This window comes from Neophocaena asiaeorientalis, unplaced genomic scaffold, assembly GCF_003031525.2.
Source record: "Neophocaena asiaeorientalis asiaeorientalis breed wild unplaced genomic scaffold, Neophocaena_asiaeorientalis_V1.1 scaffold629, whole genome shotgun sequence".
In the NCBI taxonomy this organism is placed as follows: Eukaryota; Metazoa; Chordata; class Mammalia; order Artiodactyla; family Phocoenidae; genus Neophocaena; species Neophocaena asiaeorientalis.
In genome coordinates this window covers 6,860,787-6,873,144 of record NW_020175468.1, presented here as the reverse complement: position 1 = coordinate 6,873,144, position 12,358 = coordinate 6,860,787, and the positions used below count along the sequence as shown (strand labels likewise).

The 12,358-nt window shown below is 52.0% G+C and overlaps 2 protein-coding genes across 2 annotated transcripts; one reads left to right on the top strand and one right to left on the bottom strand.

Moving 5' to 3' along the window:
* On the bottom strand, window positions 1-5,726 carry DMAC2 (distal membrane arm assembly component 2). The gene is made up of 6 exons (XM_024768816.1): window positions 5,691-5,726; window positions 4,339-4,535; window positions 2,847-2,927; window positions 1,960-2,093; window positions 1,688-1,850; window positions 1-1,306 (listed from the first exon to the last, which is right to left on the bottom strand). Exons 1-6 carry the CDS (start codon window positions 5,706-5,708, stop codon window positions 1,126-1,128), a joined length of 774 nt encoding a protein of 257 aa, XP_024624584.1. The 5' UTR covers window positions 5,709-5,726; the 3' UTR covers window positions 1-1,125.
* Window positions 5,727-9,336: 3,610 nt separating this feature from the next.
* Window positions 9,337-11,426, top strand: ERICH4 (glutamate rich 4). Its single transcript, XM_024768647.1, has 2 exons — window positions 9,337-9,530; window positions 10,673-11,426. The coding sequence occupies exons 1-2, from the start codon at window positions 9,357-9,359 to the stop codon at window positions 10,862-10,864; spliced, it is 366 nt and encodes a 121-aa protein (XP_024624415.1). The 5' UTR covers window positions 9,337-9,356; the 3' UTR covers window positions 10,865-11,426.
* The last annotated feature ends 932 nt before the right edge of the window (window positions 11,427-12,358 follow it).

The window sequence follows — 12,358 nt, the reverse complement described above, 5'->3', positions numbered from 1 at the left end:
TAATTTGAACAGGGAAAAGTTTAATACAGAGAATTAATGACTTTCACAGCAAAGTGAAATAAGGAGGGAGATTCATTGGTAAGGTGCCTTGGAATTTACTGGAAATCCACTTTCAGGGGTGTGGTGGAGAGGCATTCACAGGGAGGTGCGTCAGTGGAGGTTCTATAGAACTGCCAGGTCAGGGGTGGTGGGTGCCGGGGAAGCTGCTGACCCCCTGACGCTTCAGGAAGCAGGTGCGCGGGGCAGTCATGTGCTGCAGGGCCGCTGAGCTGGCACTCCTGAGCGCCGCCAGAAAGCAAAGCCTTGCCTCTCTCGAGGAACGTCTCTCGAGCGCCCTCTACTGGCAAACCTTATCAGGCCACTTAGCAAAGGAAAAATATTTCAAAGGCCCAGATCAATTTTCAGAGCAAACAAGCAAGCTGAATTTGGAGCTGAGTCAGTAACTCAATAAGCGAGAACACTGTGGGACTTGGGATGCTCCCAGCATTTAGTGGGTGTGGCCCAGGGATGCTTCAGCCTGCAGTGAGCTTAAGTCGTCCCACACAGGGAAGAACCATCCCTATAAAATGCCCATAGCACCTTCTGTATCAGTCGGGTCCTGGCAGGAAACAGTAGCACACTCAAGTGAGATAATCCCACAAGGGTCTTCTGAGAAAAGTCGAGAAGTTTCTCTGACATAGAGGTGGGCGCGCTGTGGGAGAGTGCAACTCCCTGAGGCTACTTGAAGCCAGAAGCCCTTACCTCCCCCAGGCCTGAAGAGGCAGGAGAAGGGGGTTCCTGGAACTGGGAAGGAGAGAATGGTGTGGAAAGGGCTGCCTGACAGGCTGCCAGGAGCTGCGAGCTTCCCCCCAGGGTGCAGCCAGCCAGAGCACCCCCGCGGTAGGGGACAAGCCACCTCACTCCCCTTGCCTCTGACCTGCCAATGCCTCTGATCCTAGCCCGACCCCCCGAGGTGAGTGAAGCCAACTGGAAGCTAGAAGAAGGGTGAGCTGTTAACCTCTCAGCACAGCCCGGCTGAGACCCAGCTCCACACGGATGGGGCCGAAGGCTAGGCAGGGACGGGGCTGCGGGCTGTGTGGCGGGACTGCTCCTCTGGCCCCAGCTTGAGGCCCTGGGCCCCGAAGGCTAGGCAGGGACGGGGCTGCGGGCTGTGTGGCGGGACTGCTCCTCTGGCCGCAGCTTGAGGCCCTGGGCCCCGTCAGCCCCCAGAACCTCACAGTAGGGCAGCATCTCCTCCACCAAGATCTGAGTGAGGCCCGGGTTGGACACGGCAGGAAGGTGAGAGATGTCCAGTCTGCGGAGGTTCCTGAGGAGGCAAGGTTGGGGCGTGAGGACACGCATGAGGATGGCGTCTGTGGCAGCGGGTGTATGGGGGCGTACCCACCCCCATGTTAACCCCTAGCTTTCTAATAAAAATCTTTGTTCAACTACGTGAGACCCACCGTGTTCATTACAAACGGACACCGCTGGCTCCTACTGTTCTGCAACAGTGTACATTTCTTGGGGTCTCATTAAAACAAAAAGAAAGGCAGGCTAGGAGTCCTCCCATCCTCCTAGAGGCTCCCTGTGCCACTCATCTGTGCTGACCCACCACAAACACTCTAGGTCCACTGTGGAGGCAGGGATGTGGGAAGTGCCCAAGAGCGCCCCTCCCTGGCTGGGGGCCCAGCCTGAGCTGAGGTCTCACTGGAGGTGGTGGAGGCAGGCCAGGCCCCGTTCAGAGATGCGGGGGCAGCCGGCCAGCGAGAGCTCCTGTAGCGAGTTGGCTAGCTGGTGGAGGCGGCTGAGACACCAGTCATCCACGTGGGGACAGCACTGCAGCGACAGGGACTGGAGCTCCTTCAGGGCCACTGCAGGGGCAGAGGGCAGACGGCGCTGAGGGTCCTTCTGGAGCCCACCACGAAAGGGAAAGCGCAGAGCCTTGCCCATCTCCACCCCTCCCCGCCACACCCTACTCACAGACGTTGTCCAGGCCTTGGTAGTTGATGGCACAGCCACTGGCGTCAACAGCTTCTATAGGCACCTCCCAGAGCTTCCAGAGCTCACCAGAGAGACCACGCCCATTTGGCCGCATCCACTCCTTGTCCTGAAACCTGGAAGGGGAGAGAGGGAGTGTCAGCAGGGTCCCCCAGGCCACCAACCTCTTGAGAACACTCCCAGCCCCGTAATAAGAGAACATGGCACACTCACTACACACCAGGCCCTGTACTAAGGGCTTTATGTGTCTGGTCTCACTGGATCCCCTGACAACCCCATCAAAGATGGAACATCTGGCCAATTTTACATACCTGGAAGTTGAGGGTCGAAGAGATTACTGAGAACAGAGAAAAGAGCTATACAAGAATCCTTGTAGATGGGCAAAAGTTGAGATGTTTTCAGACAGGTACATCATTTCTAAGGAAGGTGCTGGAGGAAGTGCTCAAACCAAGTGAAAATTTTACTTGGAACCAAGATGAGGGACAGATGAAGCCTACATGAATTGTTTTCAAAAAAGGAAAGTAAAGGGGAAAAACAAAGGGAGGAGGAGGAAGGCAAGAAAAAGGAGGGGAAAGGAGGAAGGAAAAGACGCACTAACGCCGACTGAGCCACGTGCTAAGCCAGCCTGTGACCTGTGACAAGTGTCCAGATTGCAAAGTATCTTTGAATCTTTACAGCGCACCTTGTAGGTTAGACACAACTACCATCCCATTTTACAGATGTCAGGAACAAGTCCCCAGCCACACAGCCAGGAGGGGGCAGACAGCAGGACATGCACGGAAGCCTGTCTGACTGACTGAAGAGCCCGGGGCTTAGAGAGCCGCTCTCCCGCCTCCCCCAACCCCATTCTGACACCTTTGCCATCATACTTGACTGCGCCTCCCTGCTTCAGGATGAAATAGGCACCTGCGACGTAGGGGCCATATCGCTCCTTGATGTAGGTGAAGGACCTGCCGGGAGAACAGTAGCCGAGGGTGAGCCTTGGGAACACCACACCCCTCGCCAGGCCCCAGTGCAGCTGAGAGGGTCAGAGTCCACAGCACAGGACTGAGACTGGCAAGCAGGAAAGACTGCAAATGTTTACTGAGGGCCTGTGAAGTGCTGGGCACTGGGGGACAGCGGTAATCAAAAGGCAGGTTAGTGTCCCTGCCCTTGTGAAGTTATTTCACCGGGGAAACAGGTAACTGGGAAGTAAAAACAAATTGCAGAGTGTCAATTCTGTGATAAAATTAACACCAAGGGACAGACCAGGAGTGGCTTGGGTCAGGGGTAGGGATAGAGGAGGCTAATTTAATTTGGGTGTTAAGAAATGCTGCTCGGAAGAGGTGACACTTGAGCAGAGACTTGAGTGTGGGAAGGAATGCAGAGGCCAAGGTAAGAATCTGCCAGGCTAAGGGAACAGCTAGTGCAAAGGCTCAGGGCTTGAATTACGATGGTTGAACGAATAGCAATAAGGACACCGAGCTAGCGGGGGTGAGGGGTGTCCCTGGTAGCACTCTCAGAGCTCAGTAGGGGCCAGGTTTTCGGCCTTTAGAGTTTGGCTTTTATTCTAGTTGCGGTTGGAAACCATTTGAGGGGTTTTTTTTTAAGTTTTTTTTTTTGATGTGGACCATTTTTAAAGTCTTTATTGTATTTGTTATAATAATGCTTCTGTTTTATGTTTTGGTCTTTTGGCCACGAGACATGAGGGATCTTAGCTCCACGACCAGGGACTGAACCTGCACCCCCTGTATTGGAAGGCAAAGTCTTAACCACTGGACTGCCACGGAAGACCCCATTTGAGGGTTTTAAACGAAGTAGTAATGTTATCTGTTTCCCTTTCTTAAGAGTCCTCTGGCTGCTGTGTAGACTATAACAGGGGCAAAAGGTGACCAGTTAGGAGATGACGGCAGTAATTGAACCATAAAATGAAAGGGCTCAGACCAGGCTATAAACAGCGAGGAGGTGACCGACCACTGGTCAAATTTGGGATATTCTGGTATTTTATTGATGGACTGGATGTGGAGGGAAGGGATGCAAAGAGAGGAATCAGGGATTCCTTAGAATGTGGTCTGAACAACTGGGTAAGCAATGGTGCCGTTGACTGGGATGGAGAAGGCTTGGGGGTGAGAAGACTTTTTACGGGGGAAACCAAGGGTTAGTCACGTTAGGTCTGAAGTGCCAGCGAGACCTCCAAGAAGAGATGGGCATTGGGCTGCGTCTGTGAGCCGGAGGGCTTGGGAAGTGTGTGGGCCGGAGACGAAGATGCAAGTGGGCAAGGCTGGCACTGGAAGCCCCAGGGCTGCCAGGAGTGGCAAGGGCAGGGTGGGCACTGACTGGGGAGGCCTGAACAGCAGGGTCGTGCAGGCCAAGGGTTCTCACCGATTTTTCCGGAGCACCTTCAACACCTGCTTCTGGAGCAGGTACTCCCTCACAGCCTCCACATCATAGAAGTGGTCAGCCAGGAACTGGAGCAGCGTCCTCCCCTTCCTCTGACTGCCCTCCGGGTCCACTGACCTGCTCAGGCCACGGATGCCGCTGGTACCCCTGTTCCATACTGGAGCCACCAGGCGAAGGGACTGGGGAGGAGGAGAGGGGAGGAGAGGCTGAGCCCGGAGCCTCCTGTGAGACACACAGCCAGGTCCCCCTGCTTTTGCTCCCAAATCTCCCCTCCTCAGTGCTTCCCTGCTCACTTAATTCTTCTCTTAGAACTTCCAATTCTTTCAGATCCATAAAATTTCCCCATGTTTCCTCCAAGTTCCTCCCCTTAATCAACCTTAAATTCTCTTTGATTTGGCCAAAACGTCTTGGTTTTCCTAAATTCTCCCAATTTCCCCCTAAGTCCTCACTTTCTCTCAAAACCTCTATTATCTGAATTCTTAATGTCCCACAAATTCTCCCCTTAATTTTATCCAAATCCCACCAGACTTCCTGAATAACGCATTCCTTTCCCCCAAATATAATCTTAATTTCTCTTCAAACCACCCTTAGCTTATCTCTTAAAGCTCCCAAACTCTTCCTTCAATTTCCCCTCCAAACTTTTCTCTTAGTCTGCCTCAATATCTTTTTGCTTTAACCAAGTTCTCCCGATAATTTTGTCCAAATCCTTACTTTCCCTTAAAATTCCTCTTAAGTTCCCAACCTCTTACTTTAAGTTTTCCTAGGCCCATTCCTTGATTTTGCCCAATTCCTTCTAAATTCTCTCCACAATATGGCAAATCCTCCCCTTGATTTCCCCTAGGTCCTTCCCTTAGAATTCCCAAATTCACCTCTTGGGTCCTGCCCCCACCCCCCATCATCCCTTTGATTTTCCATCAAAATTTCTAACTCTCCCATGAGTTTCCCTCACCTTTGGTTCCCTACCCTTGCACCTCAAATCCCAGTTTCTCTGCCAATCCCTCCCAAACCCTCAACCCTTGCAGGTCTCACTCTCGCCAGCCCCTCGGCTCCAGGAGCTCGCAGTCGGATCCCTCCCTCTGATTGGCTGGGCGCGCTTTCTCGGACCGCACGCGCTGCTTCCCCATTGGTTGCCACTGGTTTCTCTCCTCTGCGGCCTGTGAGCCTCACCGATCCTTCCCGGCCCCCGACGGCTACCCGTCTCCGTAGGCCCAGCTCGACGCCTAGCGGGAGAGGCCCCCTGCTCCCCCTCGCTACTTGGTCCCTGGGTGCCGACAGAGGCCCTGAAAGCAGAGCGGACACCAATTGGGGGGGCTCCAGAAGCTCCGTTCACTTACCGCCCCGGAGGCCGCCATCTCGCTAGGATTACGTAACCGGAAGGGGCTGGTCTTTTCTTACCTAACCCACCGGGTTCAGGGTTGGGCGCCTTCTCTTATGGCCACGCCCCCTCCGTTTTTCCAGCCCTCCTCCTAAAGGAGCACACATTTATTACTCTTCTCGGGTTTAGGGATCGCTTGGAGCTCCCTCTGCCATGGGCCTTAAAATGGGACACGGCAGCCTTTCCCTAGGAGAGCGTGGGCAGTTCTTCCTGTCGGAATACCATCCTTCCCTCCGACTGCACTTTTAGTCCGCCTGAGGTTCCCTGTTCTTCTACCTCTAACTTGCTACCTCCTTAGAACAGGGAATGATGCGTTGAGAAACTGTCCGCCTCGTCTTTAAAGCAGGGTCAGGGAAGGGAAGCGTCCAGTAGATGGTGAGGTTAGACCTCAGGGTAAAGGATAGAGGTGAGATCTCAAGACTAGTATTGTGATGTGTTGGCAATTTCAGTTTGGAGTTCCAGGCTACATCTTAATGTGAAAATTCAATATGAAGTCTTGTGGATAGAATTACTCATTCATTCCTTCTACAAATATTTACTGAGTCCTACCACGTGGCAGGCACTGTTGCAGTAGTGAGGTTGCCATGGGACCAAGACTCTTTCTCAGGGAGTCGACATTCCAGGCAGGAAGAGGCTAGATAAGAAACACATGAATAAGCAAGATAATTTCAGACAGTGTTTGATAAGAGGCAAATAAAAACAGGCAATATAACAGGGAGTGACTGGGGCACAGGGCCATGAGCAAAGACCTCTGTGAAGTGGTGACATTTAAGTGGAGGTGAAGGATAACAAGGAAACAGCCATTCAAAGATCTGGGGGAGGGCTTCCCTGGTGGCGCAGTGGTTGAGAGTCCGCCTGCCGATGCAGGGAACGCGGGTTCGTGCCCCGGTCCGGGAGGATCCCACGTACCACCGAGCAGCTGGGCCCGTGAGCCATGGACGCTGGGCCTGCGCGTCCGGAGTCTGTGCTCCGCAGCGGGAGAGGCTGCAGCAGTGAGAGGCCTTCGTACCGCAAAAACAAAAAACAAAAACAAAGATCTGGGGGAAAAGTGTTTCAGGCAGAGAGGTACAGCCAGTGCAAAGGCCCAGAGGTGGGCCCAGCTTGCAGAGAGAGAGGTGGGAGACTGGGTCAGAGAGGTTAGCAAGAAACTGCTTTATTCCATTCGCTGGGGCATGCCACGATCTGATTTACATTTTGTAAAGATCATTTCTGCCAGGTGGAGAACAGACCTTAGAGAGCAAGGGGGGAAGAACGGAGCCAGCAAAGAGGCTACTGCAGTCGTCCAGACAAGAGATGAATGGGGGCAGCAGCAGGGACTGGGCAGTGGAAGTGCTAAGTGCTCAGATTATGAGCCTTTTTTTTTTTTTTTTTTGCGGTACGCGGGCCTCTCGCTGACACGGCCTCTCCCGTTGCGGAGCACAGGCTCCGGACGCGCAGGCCCAGCAGCCATGGCTCATGGGCCCAGCTGCTCGGTGGTACGTGGGATCCTCCCGGACCGGGGCACGAACCCATGTCCCCTGCATCGGCAGGCAGACTCTCAACCACTGCGCCACCAGGGAAGCCCCTATGAGTCTGTTTTGAAGACAGAGCCAATAGTTCGAGAAACTAAAAGGATAGCGATGCCATTTTTGGAGAGGGGGAAACTGGGAAAGTAGCAGGTATGGAAGGGTAGGTGTGGTAGGCTGAATAGTTCCCCCGCCCCCCAAATGTCCACATCCTGACTCCTGGAACTCGTGAATATGTTACATTGTATGGTAAAGGGAAGATGTGATTAAGAATCTTGAGATGGGGAGATTATCCTGGATAATCCCGACAGGCCCAATGTAATCACAAGAGTTCTATTTTTTTTTTCTTTATAAATGTATTTATGTTTATTTATTTATTTTTGGCTGCGTTGGGGCTTCGTTGCTGCACACAGGCTTTCTCTAGTTGCAGCGAGCAGGGGCTACTCTTCGTTGCGGTCCACAAGCTTCTCATTGCGGTGGTTTCTCTTTGTTGAGAAGCACGGGCTCTAGGCGCGCGGGCTTCAGTAGTTGTGGCTCCCGGGTTTAGTTGCTTCGCGGCATGTGGGATCTTCCCAGACCAAGGCACGAACCAATGTCCCCTGCATTGGCAGGCGGATTCTTAACCACTGCGCCACCAGGGAAGTCCCAAGGGTTCTATTTTCCTTTTTTTTGGCCACGCTGCACAGCATGTGGGAATCTTAGTTCCCTGACCAGGGATCGAACCTGTGACCCCTGAAGTGGAAGTGCAGAGTCTTAACCGGTGGACCGCCAGGGAAGTCCCACAAGAGTCCTATTTACTTATATATTTATTTATTTTAAAATATTTATTTATTTATTTGTCTGCGCCAGGTCTTAGTTGCAGCATTCAGGATCTTTAGTTGTGGCGTGCGAACTCTTAGTTGCCTCATGTGGGATTTTAGTTCCCCGACCTGGGATCGAACCCCGGGCCCCCCTGCGCTGGGAGTGCAGGGTCTTAGCCACTGGACCTCCGGGGAAGTCCCAGAGTCCTATTTAGATGGAGGCAGGAAAGTCAGTAAGTAGAGGATGTGATGACAGGTGCAAGAGGTTGGAATGATGCAGGGAAGGGCGTATGAGCCAATGAATGCAGGTGGCTTCTGGAAACTGGGAAAGGCTAGGAAATGGATTCTCCCCCACAGCCTCCAGAAGGAACCCAGACCTGTGGACACACTTTAGACTTCTGACCTCTAGAACTGTAAGATAATAAGTCTGTGTTGTTTTAAGCCACTAAGTTTGTGGTCACTTGTTACAACAGCAATAGGAAACCAAGACAGTGGGGTAGATCCCAGCTGAGAGCTCTGTTTTGACTACATTCACCCTGAGATGCCTGAGACGTCCAGCAGGAGATGCTGAGTAGTGGTCTGGAGGTCAGGACTGGAGTCAGAGACTTGGGAGACTTGGGAGCCATTGGCATATAGGTGGAATTTTAACACCCCTGCAAGAGGGGTTCTAGCGGAGGGAGGCCCGCAGTGCCTCCCCACCTTCTCCATGACGGGCCCAAGCTGCTAGTGATAATGTCTCTGGGCAAGTCTAGGGTCGGCAGAACTGGCTGCTCAGCTGTGGGCCAACAGCCTGGACACCGAGGCACCCTGGCCAAGGGATTGTTTTCTCGGAAGCCACTCCTGGCTCCTCAGGCACATTGTCTGGGAAGCCCTGGGAGGGCCCGAGTGGAGAAGACTGGCAAGGACCAAGCCAGGGAAAGCCAGAGATCAAGCGGAGAAGAGGGCTGCAGGGGAGGCTGGGGAGGAGTGGGTGGGACCCAGGAGGGGGTGGGACGAGGTGAGGCCGGGCATCCACACACTGGGGAGGGGTCAGGCCTGAGAAGAGGCCGGGAGAGGTGGAGTTTGACCTCCGCCAGAGGGGCTGAGGTTGGATCCCTGTGAGCAGAGTTAAGGTTAGACTTTGATGAAAACAAAACAAAAACACACGAAGCTGCTGATTCTCAGTGGAGAATGGACTTTGGGTGGCCCGAGGGGGTGGGGCTGGCCCTCTCCTACCCCCCACTGCCCTTTACTCCCCACACCCAGCCCCCGGCTCCCCAGGGGACTGGGTCACTCTGGACCTTGCTACTTCCTGCTCCTGGCTGCCACTGCTCAGAGACTATGGAGCTGTGGAAGCAGCTGAGGCAGGCTGGACTGGTGCCCCCAGGGCTGGGCCCACCCCCGCGGGCCCTGAGGGTGGTGCCCCCAGTGAAGAGGGTGGATCAGACCCTCATGTTCCCAGGGGCTGACACTGGAGGTGCCAGGGAGAGTCTGCTGTGGCTCTGGAAGGAGCTGGTGAGTGAGGGGTTTGGAGGGGTAAGAGATGGATGGGGTGGGGGGAGTGGATAAATGAATAGGAATGAATGTAAGTAAAAAGGGCCAGAGATTGAAAGAAAGTCAGAGACAGGAATAGAGAAATAGAGGCAGAGGCAGACACAGACACACCCAGAGAACGATGGACATAGACAGAGACACAGAAAGACACAAAGAGTGAGAGACAGGACTAGAGAGAGGCAGAGACAGAGAGACCCCGAAAAAGAGATGGAAAGCAGAGATTGAGAGCCGCAACGAGGACAGACTCATTAAATCTGAAAGACAGAGAGGTGGAGACAGTCCAAGGCAAGGGCAGAAAAATAGAGACAGACAGAAAGACAGGGATATGGAAGGACAGAGACAGACAGAGACAGCCAAGTAGAGACAAAGAGATGGAGACAGATCACAAGAGAGGGAGACCCAAGAAGAGAGACAAAGAGACTAAGGCTCAAGACACAGAGAAAGAACAAGAGAGATGGAGACAGCGAGGGACAATGAAATGGAGAGACCAAGACAAAGGGAGACAGGGCAGAGACAGAAGTAGGATGGCAGAGTCCCGGGACACAGTGAGGATCCCACCTGTGGTGCTGTGGGCCAGGACTGTTAAAGAGAAAGTAATTTATGACACCTGTTAAAGATGGCAAGGCTCTAGGTATGAAGACTGCTGTGATGGGGATTTTGCAGTAGAGGAGAGAGATTGGGCTCAGCTCTGAATACAGCATGGGCAAGGGGGAATTTACAGCCAAGGAGCAGGAGAGGGGTCAGGGGGTAGAAAATTCCAAGGAGGAAACATCAGGGGTATAGGGGGGATTCTGGCTCAACCTATCTAGCAGGATTCTTCCTGAAGGCAGGTCAGGGTGAGCCGCCATCACCTGGGGGAGGGTGGAGGGTGAGGAACCCGATCAAATAAGGAGGAGGGGGGATTCTTGCTAAAACTGGATTTTACAAAGAAGTGCTGATGGGCCTAGGAAAAGGTTCAGGATCCTGAGTAAAGTTTGGTCAGGCAAAGAATCTTTTCTGGGACTTGAGCTGAGACCTGCTTCCACGCAGGTTTCATGGCAGAGGCACACTAACCCCTTGCCCTCTGGGGTGGGATGCCCATGACTCCCCCTTCCCACCCGCAGGTGAACCTCCGCCTAGTGGATGTCCAGCTGCTGGGCCAGCTATGCAGCCTGGGCTTGGAGATGGGGGCACTTCAAGAGGAACTGATCACCTTCCTGGAAGAGGAGGAGGACAGAGAGCTGGAAGGGAAGCAGGAGGGGGCCTGCGGTCCAGCCCCAGGTCACCGCCTCCCCGACTTTGAAATGACTATCTGAGGCCCTGCTGCTGTGCTTTTGGACCCATGAATAGTATGCAAATTTATGCCAAGAAGATGGGGAGATTTGCAGGTCAAATCAACCTGCAAACGTCGATTTGGCATTGGCACGCGCTCCTTGAGTGCTTTCTCTGAAAATGTCGGAGATTAGATTGAGGGGTGGGCCCCTGAGCTGCGGGCATGTTTGCAGGGGATGTGGGAGGCTTGCAGAGAAACTCTAGGTGTATTTGCAGATGTGCTGCAGGTGTGTTGCAGGGGAGGCGTGGGTCTTTGCAAATATGATGGAGATGCGTGCAGATGGCTATTAAGTGCTTGAAAAGTGGCTAGGTCTGACTGAGGTGTGCTGTACGTGTAAAATACACGCTGAATTTCCAAGTTGGGTGTGATAAAAAGAATAGACAACATTTCAATAATCGTAAAAATTAATTACATTTTGAAATGATAATATTTGAAATGATAATATTCTGGGATAAATAAAAATGTGACTAAAGCTAATTTCTCACCTGTTTGTAAACTCTTACTGTGGTAAAATACATATAACATAAAAGTTACCATTCTGACTATTTTTTAAGTGTACAATTCAGTAGTGTGAAATATATTCACGTTGTTGTGTGAACGTGTTTTCATCTTGCAAAACGGAAACTGTACCCCTTAAACAACAAGTCCCCATTCCCCCTCCCCCAGCCCCTGGCAACCACCCTTCTACTTTGTGTCTCTATGAATTTGCCTACTCTAGGGACTTCATGTAAGTGGGATCACACAGTATTTGTCTTTTCGTGACTGGCCTATATCACTTAGCATAATGTCCTCAGGGTTCATCCATGTTGCAGTGTGTATCAGAATTTCCTTCCTTTTTAAGCCTGAATAATATTCCATACATGTGGTATGTACAACCACATTTTACTTGTCGATGGGCCCTTGGGTTGTTTCTACCTTTTTTGGCTGTGGTGAAATACGTTGCTCTGAACAAGGGTGTACAAATATCTGTCCAAGTCTCTGCTTTCAATTCTTTTGGGTATGTACCCCAGAATTGGAATTCCTGGATTGTATGGTAAGTCTCTGTGTAATTATTTGAGGAAGTGCCATACTGTTGGCTGTACCATTTGTCATTCCCACCAACAGTGCACAAGAGTTCCAACTTTCCACCTCCTCGCCAACACGTTATTTTCTTTTTTTTTCTTTTTCCTTTTTTCATGATAGCCATCCTAATGTCTGTGAGGTGATACCTCATTGTGGTTTTGATTTGCATTTCCCTAATGACTGATGATGTTGAGCATCTTTTCCTGTGCTTATTCATCTATTTCTTTTTACATCTTAAAATATGACTGCTAGAAAGCTTAAAGTTACATAAGTAGCTCCCACTGTATTTCTCTTGCACTGCACTATTTCAGACGTTTGAAAAAGGAATGTGGGTGTGAGCAGATGAGCGGCGAGGTTTCCTCGATATTCCCAGACGCGTTGCAATTGTGTTACAGCGCCACCTTCAGGAGACAGG

What these genes read in the sequence shown, in the direction of transcription:
- DMAC2 (XM_024768816.1), bottom strand. An exon ending in AAGGTGCTCCGGAAAAATCG is followed by an intron (nt 2,928 to 4,338) that starts GTGAGAACCCTT and finishes TTCTCCCGGCAG; the next exon opens with GTCCTTCACCTACATCAAGG. An exon ending in AAGCAGGGAGGCGCAGTCAA is followed by an intron (nt 2,094 to 2,846) that starts GTATGATGGCAA and finishes CTCCCCTTCCAG; the next exon opens with GTTTCAGGACAAGGAGTGGA.
- ERICH4 (XM_024768647.1), top strand. Translation starts at nt 9,357, where the DNA reads ATGGAGCTGTGGAAGCAGCTGAGGCAGGCTGGACTGGTGCCCCCAGGG. An exon ending in TGTGGCTCTGGAAGGAGCTG is followed by an intron (nt 9,531 to 10,672) that starts GTGAGTGAGGGG and finishes TCCCACCCGCAG; the next exon opens with GTGAACCTCCGCCTAGTGGA.